Genomic DNA, 16,610 nt, shown 5'->3' on the forward strand with positions numbered 1-16,610 from the left:
GAACTCTAAACAGATTTGAGGTTAGAATTGTAATTCATTTTATAGTTCTTAGCTTCAACTAGAGAAGTACAATCTGCGCATAAAAATTAATCTTACTCTAGATACGTAAAAGAAGATTTTTTATGGATAATATTAATTAATACATTGAGGTAAAAGTTCTTGTATGCTTTCAGTTGATTTTCCTTTTTATTGTCATGCAGTCTTTAGATATAATTCTCTTTGTGCACTTCACACTTTTTGTTCTATTTTATCACTTAAACAATCTAATTTGTGTATTTCTGCTCCTAAAGAGAAAGAAAAAGAACCAAAATTTATGTAAGACAAAGTCTACTACCAGACAGTGATTTTCAAGCGTCTAATAATATGAAGCCACAGCTTTAGCTGAAATCAATAGACATAACTGCTGAGAACATCAGTAGTATAGCAAATGATACCTCTTGTGATTCTTTCCCATGATATCTGATTGTGTCTTCTTAATCCAGATGTCTTTTGCTAATCTGTAGCAAACCTTATTAATGCAGTTTGTTATATTTAGCATAATATTATGCACAATTAGATATAGTATTTGTCCCCTGAATAAGGCTCTCTTTTATAGCAGAGACTGATATAAAATTGTAGACCTAAGTGTATAAAATAATTACATAACCAGACAACTTTCCACAGTAAAAATGTTGCTTTTCTAAATTATTTTCTCATGGCTTTTGTTTAAGTGGTTAGGTTTGAACATGTTAAGTATTCAAGATGTCAGTTACTTCTGTTTTAAATATAACCTTACTGCATAAGAGATAATTGCATTGATCAGGCATTGTTTTAACATTCTACTAAAAAAGTAACAAATATGTTCATGAAAATGATAATTTGTCTTTTTACTTGTAGGTAAAGGAGTGAGAGAAGTTAATGAAACAATAACTAAAACTCCAGGTTTGTATACAAGAAGAGTTTTAGATATAAACAAATAAATCGATTCACACCCTAGTTTGCTATGAATGATAAAACAACTTCCAATATTTAAAATAGGCATTTTATATCTTGTTTCAAAAGGAATATAAATGTTGAGGTCATTCATAATAACAAGTACCACATTAAACCTACTCTATCAAATTCTATCCCCAACAACAATTTTCTAATTTAAACAATACCAATTCCATGAACACATATACCAAATATATATATATATATATCAAGGCAGAAAGATAAATCATAAAAACAGGAAGTAGATTTGAATGAGTTTTATATCAGAGAGATTGCTATAACTGAGAGCCTTATAATGAGCATAGACTATAAGTTTAGGGTCTGGGTTCAAAGTTCAGTCTTATACATTGTAAGAAACCAGGAAAAAAAAATTAATCAGTTTTAGAAATTTTCTTGGCCTTTATTTTGTAGAAACTCTAATTTTTTTTGTACTCTATGCCAGGGTTTTCTGAACTGTGTGGGCCATAGGAACATTTACACAGTCACTTTTGCCCTCCTGCCAATGACAAAATAGTAATATGTAGGGTAGCACCTTTATGTAGATCTTTCAATCATTTTCGGAAAATGAGACCTATTCTTTTTACTGTTTTATTTAATTCTGAACAGATTTTTTTTTTTCACCAAATAAATGAGTTTGCAACTCTAAATTCTGAATTTTAGTAAACTACAGGGAAAACAAGATGAATGCTTAACAGTCACAGCAATTTACTGAAGGACTCTGAAAAACATATAAGATAAAAAGGTACTTCTGCTAATAATTAACCTTCCCCAAGGATATTTATATTAAGAGTGTCAGGTGAAACCTAAAATAAGTTCTTTCCAAACACATCACTTCTACAGATTTGCAGTAATTCAAGCCATAGTGTATATTCATTATAATTAAAAAATAATCTTCTTTTATTGGAGAATTCACCTCACTCAACAGCTAAGCTATCCATCAATATGCTACCACACAGGTTTTGAAGTTCAATGCAAATTAAAACACAGACCAAATCAAATGCATTCGCTTTGCAGAGCATCAGTATCTCACCACGTCATGTTGCTTATGACCTGTTTTAGTTGTTTTAGTATATAAGTGATATTTGAAAGGTATTTTTGAAAAAATATTGACTATTTTACTATGTTACTATTGAACATGCCAGCAGTAGTAAGCAAGGATTTGAAATTGAGTAATAAATGCAATGGCTAACAATTAAAAGTTTTAAGCTTTTTTTAAAAAAAAAAAATATATAGATTTTATTGAGTATAGAACACTGTATTTTGGAACATTTTCTTTAGTATGCAGTCTGTCTTTTGGTAGAATTCTTTTTGCTGCTATCTGTAGTCTTAATGATTTTAAGTTAATATTTCTCAACTAAATTTTTGATAACACAATAGATTAATTTTCTGATTGCTACCTTTCAGTATTTGAATAGAAATTGTTGTTTATTGTTTATTAAATTGCTATTTTTCCAGAGTTAATGCTTTTATATGAAATAGTAATATTTTAACAGTAAATTGTAATGAAATACAAGTTCTAGATAACCAGTTCTCTCAATACCAATATGAAGTTTTAAGATCTAAAATACTGTATGTTTTTGCCATGGTTCTCGTTGTTTTGATCAGGCTTTGCAAAACTTGTTAGGAAGCTGTTTTAATGAGTAGGCATGGATTTTCCCATTTTTCCCATTTAGAGGGGAATCCATAGTTGATTCGGTGTTTATATAACAAAAGCCATTTCATTTTTCTCATTCTGTTCTTGTGTGGTGTATGGGGGAGGCATGGACATTGCAAAAGCTGAGCAGAATGGGGTTAAAGCCACTCTGATTCTACAGCTGTCTCCATGGGGCACAGATTAACAGATGTTATTGGCACTTAAAGGGCTCAGAGATGCCAGATATTGAAGATGTTAAATGTGACAATAAAGTGTGGTGTCAGCTCCTTTGTAACAAAGTCTTACATATTAATTATCAAAGCTGTTAATAGTTTCATGTGAGTCATACTTGACATTCACCTCCACAGAGTTAAATTCAGACACATATTTTTTAATTGATGAACTTATTTTTAATTGGTGAATAAAAAACAAACATACTTTTAAAATGTTAGGTTTTGGATTCACTGTAAGTCACTGTTGTAGCTAAACAATGACAAATATTTAGGAAAATAAGTCTGAAAGACCTTTGCAGGAAACATGATTTTTCAAGACTGAGATCCATCAAAAAAATTCATTATTAATGTGTGAAGAAAATATGTGGAGTCTAAAAAAGAACGATACAAACTTGTGGTAAACTGTATCTGGAATTCAATGAAAAAAGTTGAATATTACACACAGTGTTGCATTATTCATGGAACAAGCAGGGTGACCTAAGTGTATCTCCTTCCTTGAGAATAACCTCCTATTTTTTTCACGATATACTAAAGGTAGGAGTTTTAGGGGAAGAGTTTATTATTTTTCATAGTCTTGGGGACATGTGCTCAAGCTATGAAATTTGATGTTATTGAAGAACATATATTGCAGTGGAAGAGTATAATATAGTACAGGCAATTGTGTGGGAAGGTCATTAAAGTCACTGTCTTTAAGACGTAACTGTAATACCTCCTTAGAATAGCAGATTGGTTCTGTAACAGAGAAACTGAAGAGCATAGTTATGGCTAGAAAGTTTGTTGCTTTGTTGTAATTTACTGTTCTGTTTCTCTCTCTCTCTCTCTCTCTCTCTCTCTCTCTCTCTCTCTCTTTCTTTTTTTCCTGGCCCACTTAGTTCCTTCAGATGTGTTTTTTGTAAATTCACTGTGGAAAGGATTTTATGAATATCTAGGAAAAAGACAGCCTGCTACTCTTACTATTGATTGGTTCAACACTACAAGCAGCAAAGTGAATGCCACATTCACTGAAGCATCCAGCCTACAACTCAAACTATCAGGTAGGTTCAGAATTCAATATTGCAAAAAGAAAAAAGCAGTCCTTTTTTTCTTTCTTTTTTTTTTTTTCCTGTTCAGTTTTGTTTTATTTTCTTCTATACACAAATGAAGCAAAATCTTCATGTTTTCTCTACAAGCTTTTTACTGCTTATTTTGCAAAAGGAAAGGTAATAAATATAGCAGTCACTTTAGGAGAGATTTCAGAAACCACTTTATGTGGTTACTCAACAATTTTTCCTGTTACATTTCGAATAAGTAATGAGATGTTTGTTGTTGTTGTTGTTGTTTTAATCTTGGACTTCTGGGTAGTATTGATCTTTGAACGCATGGGTAATATTGAAGTGGCAGGCAAAGTGAATTTTAAGAATTTTAAGAATTCATTTTAAGATTTATAATACTGCAAGGCTCCATTATACAGTGATTAATGTCTGCTTTTAAACAACTTGGTCTTCAAACTAGTATGATGTACAGTAGGTGCAGATAAATTAAATAGCTTTATAAATTATGCATACCTTTTAATCAACATCCTGTATCACTTTCAGCAAACCTGATTTGTGTTCTGATCTAGCCTCTGATCACAGTTATATTTGTAATGATCTCTATCAGCTATCAGTACTTTCCAAGGTCAAAAGTTCAGAGAGTTACCGTATAGCACATTTCCTTTCTCAGTATCACTGATACTTATCATAGCAATATATTATGATGGGAGTAAATACAAATTTGTCCAGTTCTAACTGACAGTTATTTTAGAGAGGAAATAATTATATTTGTATTCAGAATTACTGAATTTGTGCATGAAAAGATAGATATTCTTGACCATTTATCTATAAAATCAAGCAGTACAAAAACATCCTTGCATCCTTGTTATCAAATATGATATGGGGAAATATCATTAAAATAAGATGCTGTTTTTACAGCACTGTAAACTCTTCTTATTTTGTCCAAGTTATAAGATCATTTTAATACAGAATGATTTCTACAAAATATTGTACTTTTAAAGCAATGTAATTGGCATTGAAAGCAAATTTAAACAAACTGATTCAAAAATTGCTTAAAAGGCATATGATACCCCCTTTACATTAATAGGTGTTTACAAGAAGGAAGAAGCCCATTTGCTACTGAAAATTTTTCAGATCAGAGGATCTAACGACATTTTCCTAAACAAGTTTGAAAATGACAACTGGGCGCTAGATGGTTATGTAAGTAACTAGACTGCTATAGATAAACCTTGCTGAGCATAATATGAAGTATTTTTTTATTTTCTATATAACTCTATCTTTTTATATGATAAATATTACGTACATCTCTCTAGATACCAATGTAGAAATCATAGTGATTTTATTTTCCAAAGTGTGTATACAATTTTCTATCTTCCACAACCCCATTATAATTTTTAGTTTATTAAATTGAGTGTGGAGTGAATCGTTACATCTTGCTATCATTTTGCCTTGTTTTGTTGTACATGAGTGGGAATTTTGCCTGTAGAAAAATTATACTTTGTGAAAAAGTTCACTGTTGTAAAAGTCTAAGTTCAAAAGAATTCTCAGTTTAAGAATGGACGTGTAACAGAAAATGCTTCACAGAAAGTGAGGATGAGCCATATTGAATTTGCTATTGCAACTGTTTTCCTATAGTGAGATACAATATAGTTCTGACACGTTCAATTTCAGGTAAGCTATTTACACAATACTGTTTCAGTATAAAGAAGGGAAAGGAAGACATAGTATTTTAACAGACTATTTAACCTAGCTTCAAATTTGCACTCAAGGTTTTTTTTGTTGGCTAGCCATTTATCAAATTGATTCCAAGATATATTTTTTTAATCATTTTAAGCACTTAATCTTGAAGAAAAAGAGTTATTTTCATCTTTGCACTTCTTTGTGCCTTGTGATGGTATCATAGAAAATATTTTAAAAATGAACAGAAAATTCAGTGAACTTAACTGTATACTTAATCAATTACGTAAATATAAATTACAGAATTTTGAAACACAATATTTACATCAGATATTTTAAAGTCATTCCATGTTTTTTATAAACATGAATAGTGATGCAAACTTAAAATTATAAATGTTCTATAAATAAATTAATTAACATTTTAAGAGGAAAAAGCATGTAACAAATCTGTATATCTAAATAAAAAAAAAAAAAAAGTGGATAAATATCCTTATTTCTGTCCAAAATTATTTTCGTTTCTTTTCCCTACTTCTGTGTATTTTAGGTGTCATCGGGGCTTGAAAGAGGTGTTTTTACTTATCAAGGAGACATACATGGAAAAGATTTCGGAAAATTTATGCTCCAAAGACAAGGTAAATGCATTCATAGAGTTTCATTGTATATAATATTTTCAAGTCTTGCAAGAGTGAATTCAACAAATGATTCTGTCTGCTTTCTAGCTGAAGTAAGCATGTTTATTTCATGCCATTGCTATTATAAAATATATAATAAAGTATGCATATTTGGAATTTGCAGTTCAAATACTAAGTTAATTCTGCCTAATGTGTTATCACTTAATCTTCTATAGCAAATGTAGCTAACTAATATGATTCATGATTACAAGATGTTCCTAAAGAGAGCCCAATTGCAACTGTTCCCTTGTCAGTGAAGGGTTTTTTGAACATAACAGAAGTGCCACACAATGCAAAGCTTTTTTCTGTTCAAATACATAAAATGCAAGCAGAATCATAAAGGAAATTGAGAAGACAGAATCATTGATTTTGGCAGCTTCATTAGGAGACAGCATTTATTTAGATAGATTTCTACTTCACTGTCAACAATATGAAATTAATGACTGGGATAAATATTGCATCCATGGATACAAGTACTCCAGGAGCTGGTGAAAAACTGGTTACTATTGTAATTTTTTTTTTTCATGAAAACTAGTATAAAATTTACTAATAAATATTTATTAATAAAATATTTTCGGGAAATACCAGCCATGGACATTTGCATTTCCTGTTGCTTGAACAGGATATACATAATACTTTGCTGCATAAATACTGTCTTGGGCTAGCAGGAACAGGCAGCCTAGCCAACACATCTACACCAGCATGAATTGGCATTTTGAATTAGCATTTTAAATTGTCGCAGTTTCATTAACATCATTGATGCAGTACCCACTGGCCTTCAAAGTTCTACCAAAAGTCCCTGCTATTTCTTCACTCTTTTAACTGGTGTAAAATCACTTACCCTAAGGATATGCTCATCCTGACCACTTTCAAAGTGCCATGTATGTTTAATCACAAGGAGAGAAGATCTTGCTTTTCAAATTCTCAGCCTAAGAACTACCAGTTATTGAGGCTGCATACTATTTCAGTCTTCAGAGTAAACTCTTACGAGGTACAGACTGTCTATCTGACTTTACTTTTGTACAATCCATGTCATTATATCTAAACTGATTTTTTTTTCTGATTTTAACAATAACACTAGGAAAGTAGAGCACAAAGTTTCATTCAAGCATATATCTTGTTGAAAAGCCTTTGATATCTCTAAACAGGGGCTATGGTTTACTGGGTTTCCTTCTTGTTTTCACTTTTTCTTGAGCCAGGCCAGAAAAAGGATCCCCGTTTCTCCAGTTAGAATCTTTAGAGCTGGAAGGGACATTTAAAGATCATCTAATCCAACTCCCCTGCACTGAACAGGGACATCCACAACTAGATCAGGCAGCCCAAGCCCTGATCCAGCCTTGCTTTGGAAGTCACTAGGGACAGAGCATCCACCACATCACTAGGGAACCTTTTCCAGTGCCTCATCACCCTTGCTGTAAAATACTTTTTCCTTACATCTAATCTGAATCTCCCCTCTTTAAGCTTGAAACCATTTCTGCTTGTTCTAACATCACAGACCCTGCTAAGGTAAACTGTCCCCTTCTTTCCTGTAGCTCTCCTTTAGGTATTGAAAGGTCACTATTAAGGCATCTCACAGCCTTCTTCTCTTCTCCAGTCTGAACAGCCCCAGCTCTCTCAGCCAGTCCTTGTAGGAGAGGTGTTCCATCACTTGGATCATTTTTCTTGGCTCTCCTCTAGACATGCTCCAACAGTTCTACATCTCTCTTGTACTGAGGACTCCACATTTGGAGTTTCTATGCAAATTCTTCAGCCATCATCCCAAGTCCCCGAAGTCCCTTTTGATATCCCTGGATCCACATGTTAGCTGCTTCATCTCCTCCCTATATGGAAAAGCAGTAAGGGTTTGTTGTCTGTTGGCTGTACCAGGCTAGGAAGTTTCCTGGTGTCATCACAGCCCCAGGAAAACAACAGACTTCTCTAAAAAGAGGATTTGCTCAGCAAATTGGATGTGCAGTTCCCTGCAGGGAAAAATCATGTACAGCTAAGTCCCATCTCTTCTTCTTCAATGATGCAGTTACCTAAAAAAAGTTTGGATCCATTTGCTTCAGCAGTGAAATCAGTAACAAGTGGGGAAAAAGGAAGAAGAAGTAGAATGACAATTCAGCAGTTACAGTATTTTCTGATTGTTGTATTCAGTGATAGCAGAAAAATATCAGCCTTGAAAGCTGTAATATGAGAGCTCAGTCTGTGTATTCCAAAGGTTTGTAAGGAGCTGAAGTGTTATTTTTACACATGCACTCTTAGGCTAAGGACTTCTTTACTTCAGCTTTGACATCTCAGAAGTGAGGTTTTTAAAAATGCAGATACTATCTTTTAAATATTGATATACCTTGATTTCTCTGTGTGATGGTTTACTAGACACTGAATGTCTATACCTTGCTTATTCTCCATTGAAGAACTTATAGTTAAGAGGACACAGTAAATTTCAGACCAACATTGGTAATAACATGTTCATATACTGTCAAATTCAATAATAACTTTTTTTTTTTTTTAAGTGTTATGTTCATGAATATTCTGCTGAGGTAATGATCTCATATGTCCTCAAGCTGAAGACTTAACATATTTCAAATTACTTGCCTTTACACTAAACCAGAACTGTGCATAAACTCTGTATGCACTGGTGCATATAAAATGTAATATAAAATTTGTCACCTGCAAGCATACTTCAAAGAGCAGCATTTGCTGAGAAGCACTTGGTTCACTGTGAAAGACCAAACTCTTTGAAGAATTCCCTATCACACAATTCTAGAGAAAGACCAGGCTCAGTGGATATGCTCATTTTTGGAATATCATGAAAACTGAAAAAAAAAACATAGTTTCTAAGTACTGTTTATTCTCTTTCAGAATCAGTTCTGTTTGTTTCTAGCCTTAGAGAATAGCTTAATGAGAAAACAGATCTCTGTTATCCATCTACCAAAAAAAAATTAGAATTTTAAATGATTTAATCTGTTTTGCCACTACTGTGAACTTTTTTTTTTGGTCTCTTATTTTTTAATATCTTGTTCTTTAAGGTCTGCAAGTCCACTGCTAGTTTCTGTTTCTTTAATTGCTGAGTGCCTATGCCTTAACTCTAGAGTTCTCGGTTTGTATTCTAAAATCTTGGCTATTTGCACTCCAATCTGAAATGTCATAGAATTATAATATCATCTAGGTAGGACTTTCAGCATCGTCAAGTCCAATCATCAACCTGAACTACAGATTCCCAACACTAAACCAGTGTCTAGTGTCACATCTGTATATCTTTCAAGTATCTTCAGAGATGGGGACTTCACCACTGCCCTGAAGAGACTGTTCTAATGCGTGTTCATCAGCCCCATAATACTTTCTTTCTGATATGTAATCTAAACTTTTCCTGGAACGACTTGAGATTGTTTTTTGTTTTTTTTTTAGTGTCCTATCACTTGTCATCTGAGAAAAGTAACCAATACCCTTCTTGCTGAAACCTCCTTTGAGGTAGTTGTAGAGAGCAATGAGGTCTCCACTCAGCCTCTTCTCCAGACTAAGCAGCCTCAGTTCCTTCAGCTACTCCTTCATATGTTTTATTTTCTGTCCCTTCACTAGCTTTGTTGCTCTTCTCTGTACATGCTTGAGCAACTCATTATCATTCCTGTAGTGATGGACATAAAACTGAGCACAGTACTTGAGGTGCAGCCTCACCAGTGGTGAATATAGAGAGGGACAATCCCTTGCTTAGTCCAGCTGGCCATGATATTTCTCATTTCTCTTTCCTTGGTCACCTGGGCACATTGCTAGCTTATGTTCAGCTGGCTATCAGCCAGCACCCCCAGGTTCTTTTCTGCCATACAGCTCTTCAGACACTCTTCTCCAAGCATATAACGCTGAATAGAGTTGTTATGACCCAAGTGCAGGAGTTCCTGTCCACAGTAAGAGATGTCATGATACAGGTAAATGCCTTTGCGTTCTCTGCATGTGAATTTTATACCAGTGCAAAAGCTGCTGCTGGATGCTCTAAACCTCATGTCTCACCTCTTGAAGGAAACTGTGATAGGGCCAGGATACGTACAGTGGTGCTCAAGAACAGTTGAACCTAGGAGAACCAATGTGACTTGTTGCAGTTATCTCAGTTCTCCTATACTTTTCCATATTTTATGTAGTCACTCACAGCAAGTTGTTTCTAAGCTAATATTAAGGATACAGCCATAGAATAATTTTTTTGCAGCATTAATCATTTGTTGCAGAAGATGTAGGGCTTAATTTTATTTAGTTTCTGATAGATGTAGTTTATGACTATGAAATTAAATTGAAACAAGTACCATCTGCTGAATACTCTTTTCAAATCATTTTCTTGATTTTTAATTATGTGTTGTTCAGTGGTATTAACAAAATATATATATGATGCTACATGTCATATACTTAATATTTTATAATAGAATGATTTTATCAAGTCAGCATTTTCTTTCTTTTTGAATAAAAAGAATTCTGGGATAGAAGAACTAAGAATTTTCTTTCTTTTTTTTTTTTTTTTTTTTCTTTTTCTTCTTTTCAGGTCCTTTAAGTGCAGACACAGACCTTTCAAATCATTATTATGGTACAAACAGCAGTTCTGTTGCAGCTGCCATCCTGGTACCTTTCTTTGCTCTAATATTATCAGGGTTTGCATTTTACCTCTACAAACACAGGTAATGTAAATGTTATTTATTTTGGATCTGATTATACTGTTTGTCTTAATTTTGATAACCATAAGTAACTAGAGAATGCAACACTAAAGCTTTAAAGAATATCTGTTCTAGAAAGGCAAACATCACTAAGCATTCCACCAAAGAGGTTCAGTGCAGAGAAGTTCTTAAAGATGAACTGAAATTGATGCAGTAGCAATTATGTCCCTAGAATCTATCTGTATCAATGAATTTGAAAGCGTTCTTACAGAAGGATGTTACATATATTTCTGTTGTACCTATGTCAGATTAATAACAACTAATTAGAATCAGAGGTGTTAGTGCTTTTTTACATAGTTTCAATACCTTTTATCTATCAGACAGGGAGTGCCTCAGAAGAGAAGACAGCATCTCAGTCTCTCTAAACAAAATGAAAATATTAGGAATTATTACACTTAGGAAAGCTCCTATGTCAAGATTTCTAAACGTTTTGTTACTACTAAAATTAAAATGTTGGGGGGGGGAAAAAAAAAAGTTAAATTACACTAACTATTTGTAAGTTACCAATTTCCATTGCCAACATATTTCCAGTGAGAATTTTCCCTATCTGCTATCCAAAACAGAATTGTAGAAGAGTTTGATTTTCAGAACCCTCTTGAGAAGTTTTACCTTGAGATTCTTTGCTAAATTGTTTAACATTAATTAAGCACAAAGCATCTATTTTTTGTTCTCCTTCACTGATTTTCTTGCCCTATTTCCGTTATTGAAAGTATAAAATTCTATACTGAACCTCTTTTGTATTTTTCTTTATCTACTTCTGGACACCGAGAAATTTAGTCTTGAAGTAGCAAAGTACAGTATTTTATTAAATTTACTGTATCATTTTACTCTATATATTGGGAAGTTGAATAATTCTACTTAATTTTTCATTTAATTATTGGTTTAATATATTCTAACAGAACTTTGCATAAAAATATGAACATCCCCGAAGTTCTGATATGTTCTGCATAATGGTAATATCCAGAATAGATGAGCGGCTCCTGAAAGATAATTATTTGAGTCCTTTGATCTACAGGTGTCAAAATTACTGTAAATATTAACTAGAATTTGGCCAATCAGATTACAGATGTTTGGACATACACAGTCTTTGCTGAGGTGTCTAGTACTGTTTATTGCTGATGTATGCGTGGAGGTAAGCACGTATACTGTAGCAGACAACTGGAATAACCAAAATTAGTGAGCCTTATCTGAAGGGTACTACTACTAACAGCGTGAAGTTTTCTGGACACTTACTGTCTATTATTGGCTTACTGAAGCTATGCTTGATGACTTTGCACTGATTTACATTTAGTAGTATCAAGGAGACCTGTTGCAGCATTTCACTGGTGCAGTAATAACTTCCTATTCTGGAATGATAATAAACTGCTGATAACAGCAAATTACTAAGCTGTTTCCACTGCTGAAAAACACCTAAATCAGTAAAGACTGTGAGTGTTTATCTAATCTAAAACCCAAGATACAATTCAAAGAATGAATTAGGAGCTGCTTGCTTTTATTTTTCTCCGTACATCTCACCATCTACTCTATTCAAGTCTTTCAAATTGACAATTTGTATTGATTTATATCAGTACATTTATATAGATGGTCCAATTGTCTTCCTAGATATACAGTAAAAATCAGCATGGGTAAAATCCCAAATGTCTGTGAAAGACAATTACAATTAGCTTGATTGTGAGAAAATTAAATTTATCAAGTAAAGATGCTATTGCAGTTTTGCCAGTAAAATCCATTTTATGTGCCATTATGTGTATTTTGAAACTGGTAAGATGATAATTTAGTAAAATTGGAGTGTTTCCACTTATGAAAAGATTCTTTTATTGTCAGAGTATAGCAGTATAAAAATGAAAATGTCATCAGAAACCATCATAATTTTTGCTACTGACAAAAAATAAATATTCTAAATGTTATCAGTTCCCAAAGTACTTTGTTCTCTTGCTGCACATTGCTTTCTTTCTGTCTGCCAATTTTGGCACTAACAGGCTATGAAGTTGTCATTCTTTTGACAGATTTTTACAGGAAAAAATGCATAAGTGTATTATACCTATGTTGTTTCTGTTGGATTGGTTTGCCTATTAACGATTTGTATTCTTCATGTTTTAAGAACAACTTCCTGACAGATTTATCTTACTTTTTAACTCCTGGTAACCTTTATAGATCTCTCTTTATCTATGTTAGACAGAGCTGTGCAGCTTGTCTTGATAGGATGAAAACATTAAAGATAAAACCTGCAGTAATAGTAGAATTTTTATTTTTATTGTTTACTAATGGCCATTTTTTGCCTTTTATTCCAGAACAAGACCAAAAGTACAGTACAATGGGTATGCTGGACATGAAAACAGCAATGGACAGGCTTCATTTGAAAATCCTATGTATGACACAAACTTAAAACCCACAGAGGCAAAGGCTGTGAGGTTTGATACAACTCTGAACACAGTTTGTACAGTGGTATAGCCTTCAGTGCCCAATATGACTGATTCATAGCCATACCTCTGATGGACAAGCAGTAATTCCTTTGGTGCCATATACCAGTTTCCCTTCTTCTCTTGGCTTTGCTGCTGTAATCTTTAACATCTTCTGTGAGCCTACATGCAGCTAAATTTTCTGGTAAAAATGTGTCAGTCTTCTGGGGATCAGAGAAGGAATATTTTTTCACCTTAAGTTGGATTAAAATGCCTGGCTGCGTCTGCTTCAACTCAAGGCACACTTTAAGGAAGACTGCCAAGTCACATCAATTAGTCATATTTAATGCCTCAGACTATCATATTTGTATGTGGCTGGATGCCTTTCAATGCATTCTTCTGGGCACCTGGATAAATCCTTTGAGTACTGTGACAAATGATAGCACCACAGATTTTCCCCAAGAACAGGAATATTCTGAAGAAATAAAGCTCTCTTGAAGGAGAACACAACCTTCCTTGAGGTTGCATACACCTGCAAATGCTTTACCATTGAAATCTTGCTAAAAGAAACTTACAGTGTATCTCATACATAGGGCACTTTGCCAATTTCCCAATCAGCTGTTATATTGCAAAATGTTAATGCACAATTTTTTTGCACTAGAGCGTTATGGATGACTGATTAAGATACTGGTACAAATATACAGGGTTTCTACTGTTCATTGTATATAGGCATTCACTCACTTTTTGCCAAGCAAAACGTTCCACAATAAATTTTCTTGAAATATTAAATGATTAGCCCCATGCTTAGCACCAGTTAAAATCTTGTGCAAAAGAGGACAATGTATCTTTTGTCAAAGTTTGACTAAATTTATTTCTAACCATGATTACAAATCAATGGACACTTTCAGCCAGAACAAGAGCCCATTTCTAAGAAATTTTCGTTGGCAGTATGATTGTTTTCTTCTGAAATCTGTCATCAATCACCAATTGTCAGTGTTATACTATTTAACAGCAGGGGGGTTAGCAGCTATTGCTGCTTGCCATGTAAAAATGTGAATAGTAATTTATTTTAGATAGCTCATAAAGCCTGTGAGCCAGTGCTCATAATACAGTCTTCCCTTTTGCATTTTTTTTTCATTCTTTTCCTGTAATATGACATTATTTTCTCTGTTACATGGAACTAAAACACATTATAGTAGCATATGTACACCCAGTGCAAATTGTCTATATCAAACTGTCATTCAGTTTCTACTTCGAGCAAAGAGAAATATTCAGCCATCTCTTTGCTTTCTGAATGGTTTTTTGTTTGTTTGTTTGTTTTCCCGATTTCTAAACACAATGCTTTTATTGCTCTTCTACTCAGTTTGACAAAGAAAGTTTAACATTTCTAAATAGAAATGGTTGAGTAAATCATTAATATTTTCTTGGAAATTGTATTGAATGAAAACAAACAAAAAAAGATGCCAATGAGAAAATTAATGAAGTATCAAAATTAGGAAGTTACAGAAGACAGTGAACTAAAATTTGATTTGATTCCTACATACTGAGCTCAGAAAAAGGAAGTTGCATTGCTTTTCTATTAAATTCAAGTTTGTGTTTCTTTTTTCTTAAATTTTCTAAATTTCAAGGTGTCTTAATGTCCAGTTGCTCTGTAAAACTGGAGAAAAATATTTCTGAACTCCATATGTGTGTGGATCTGGCTGTTACACAAAACAAAAAAGAAGTGTAAGTCTAATAACTGATTTTCAGGTATAGTGCGGGACAGAAACATTCAAAGATAACCAGCCCTTGGTCAGTTTAATGACTCTACATCTGCTAGATGAAAAATACCAGCAATATAACACAGTATTGTAGGGCCTCCAGGTATTATATTCTTCTTATGAGCAAGAAACACTGAAGTAAATTTAATAAATAATCCTTTTCAGTCAGTTCCTTGTTCATTTTTAATAGTTTTTGGTTTTCTTTTTTGTTTGTTTCTGAAATAAGTTTCATTTATCTGCCATATCTCAGAGTCCTTCACCTTTCTTGAGAAAGAACAAAGTAATAATCTCAAAGTTGTTGTTGTGATCTCACCCTATGTACAGGAAGCTACTCTGCAAATGAATATCTTCCTTAGAAACAGTGGGCCAGGGAGGGAAGCTGCTGTGTGATTAAAGTTTTTGGCAGGTGTTCAAAATCATTGCTACTGCTTTGGAATTCTTCCTGCAGTGGTTATGGCAGAAAGGAAAAGAAGGAAAAAAAAAAAAAAAAAAAAAAAAGGGGGAATATTGAGAAGAAGTGCAAATTTCTACCCAAGTAGTTACTATTGATATTTTTTGTACAGTGCATTCTTAAGTGACCTATGTCATTATGAATGCATTGAAGGAAAGTTCACAGAAAAATAGTTGATAAATTCTTTGGTCTTTTTTTTTTTTTTTTTAATGAGAGCATAGATTCACTGCATTCTTAATCCAGTGTTACATCTTTAGGAAGTTATGAAGTTATTCAAGAATTGTTTTTCCTGAGTGTTCTCTGATAAGAGATGCTCAGAATTGGAGTACACTGACAAGTTATCCCAAGTTTGTTTGGAGTACTCCTTAAACAGAAACTTTTGACTTAAACCCATAAAAGGAGAGATTCTGTCATTTCTATCCACTACCCTCAAATACCCCTCCTTCTCCATATATTTGAGTCTTCTGTTCGGGTTGGATCTCTTTCTCCTGAAGTTGTTTTACAGAGGGCTGTGTATGGTGCTTCATCAGAATAAGACTCTTAATATGTTGTACGGTGACCAGATATTGTCAGCCAGGAAGTCTGCTTTCTGAGATATATGCAGAAGACTTTTCCCTCAGTGTTGACCAGATCATTAAGATGGGCTAATAAGACATGCTATCTATTTTTTTTTAAAACAGGTTATGTGCTTCAAAGCTGTTAAAAACTGCTGCTTGTATCACACATCTTGCCTTTCTCCAGGCTAGCTGCAATAATTTTTTTTCCTGTGTAAAATATTTTGTAAACAAATAAAGGCTGTTATTAAAAAAAAAAAAAAAAAAAAAAAGAGAAAAAACAACACAACAAATAGGTGGGAGGGTGAGGGTGGGGGGGATTGGGAAAGAATGCCGTCATTATGATCAAGTCAATCTAATTTTCATTCCCAGTATTTCATTCTGCCATTTCACTACATGCTGCTGTGACATGAAGTAGGTGCAAAAGAACTTTTTGTACAGAGATATATTTTTTATGAAGAATTTGTAAAATTATTAAATATGCTGTACTTTTTTGATTAATGTAGGTAAATTGTTAAAAATAAATGTTTTTACAATACAAAACAAATTGTAA

General features: G+C 33.3%; 1 protein-coding gene across 1 annotated transcript in view; it reads left to right on the top strand.

The window, feature by feature from the left end:
• Positions 1-16,338, top strand: part of CSMD1 (CUB and Sushi multiple domains 1) — a 1,002,456-nt gene extending 986,118 nt beyond the window's left edge. Inside the window, exons 65-70 of the mRNA XM_085217921.1 lie at positions 877-921; positions 3,711-3,872; positions 4,957-5,069; positions 6,091-6,178; positions 10,725-10,857; positions 13,185-16,338. Coding sequence (XP_085074047.1) covers positions 877-921; positions 3,711-3,872; positions 4,957-5,069; positions 6,091-6,178; positions 10,725-10,857; positions 13,185-13,344 — 701 coding nt within the window. The 3' untranslated portion in view covers positions 13,345-16,338. The remainder of the gene's footprint in view (positions 1-876; positions 922-3,710; positions 3,873-4,956; positions 5,070-6,090; positions 6,179-10,724; positions 10,858-13,184) is intronic.
• Positions 16,339-16,610: the final 272 nt, after the last annotated feature.

The sequence above is a fragment of the Meleagris gallopavo genome, chromosome 2, assembly GCF_905368555.1.
Source record: "Meleagris gallopavo chromosome 2, MGAL_WU_HG_1.1, whole genome shotgun sequence".
Taxonomy (NCBI): Eukaryota; Metazoa; Chordata; class Aves; order Galliformes; family Phasianidae; genus Meleagris; species Meleagris gallopavo.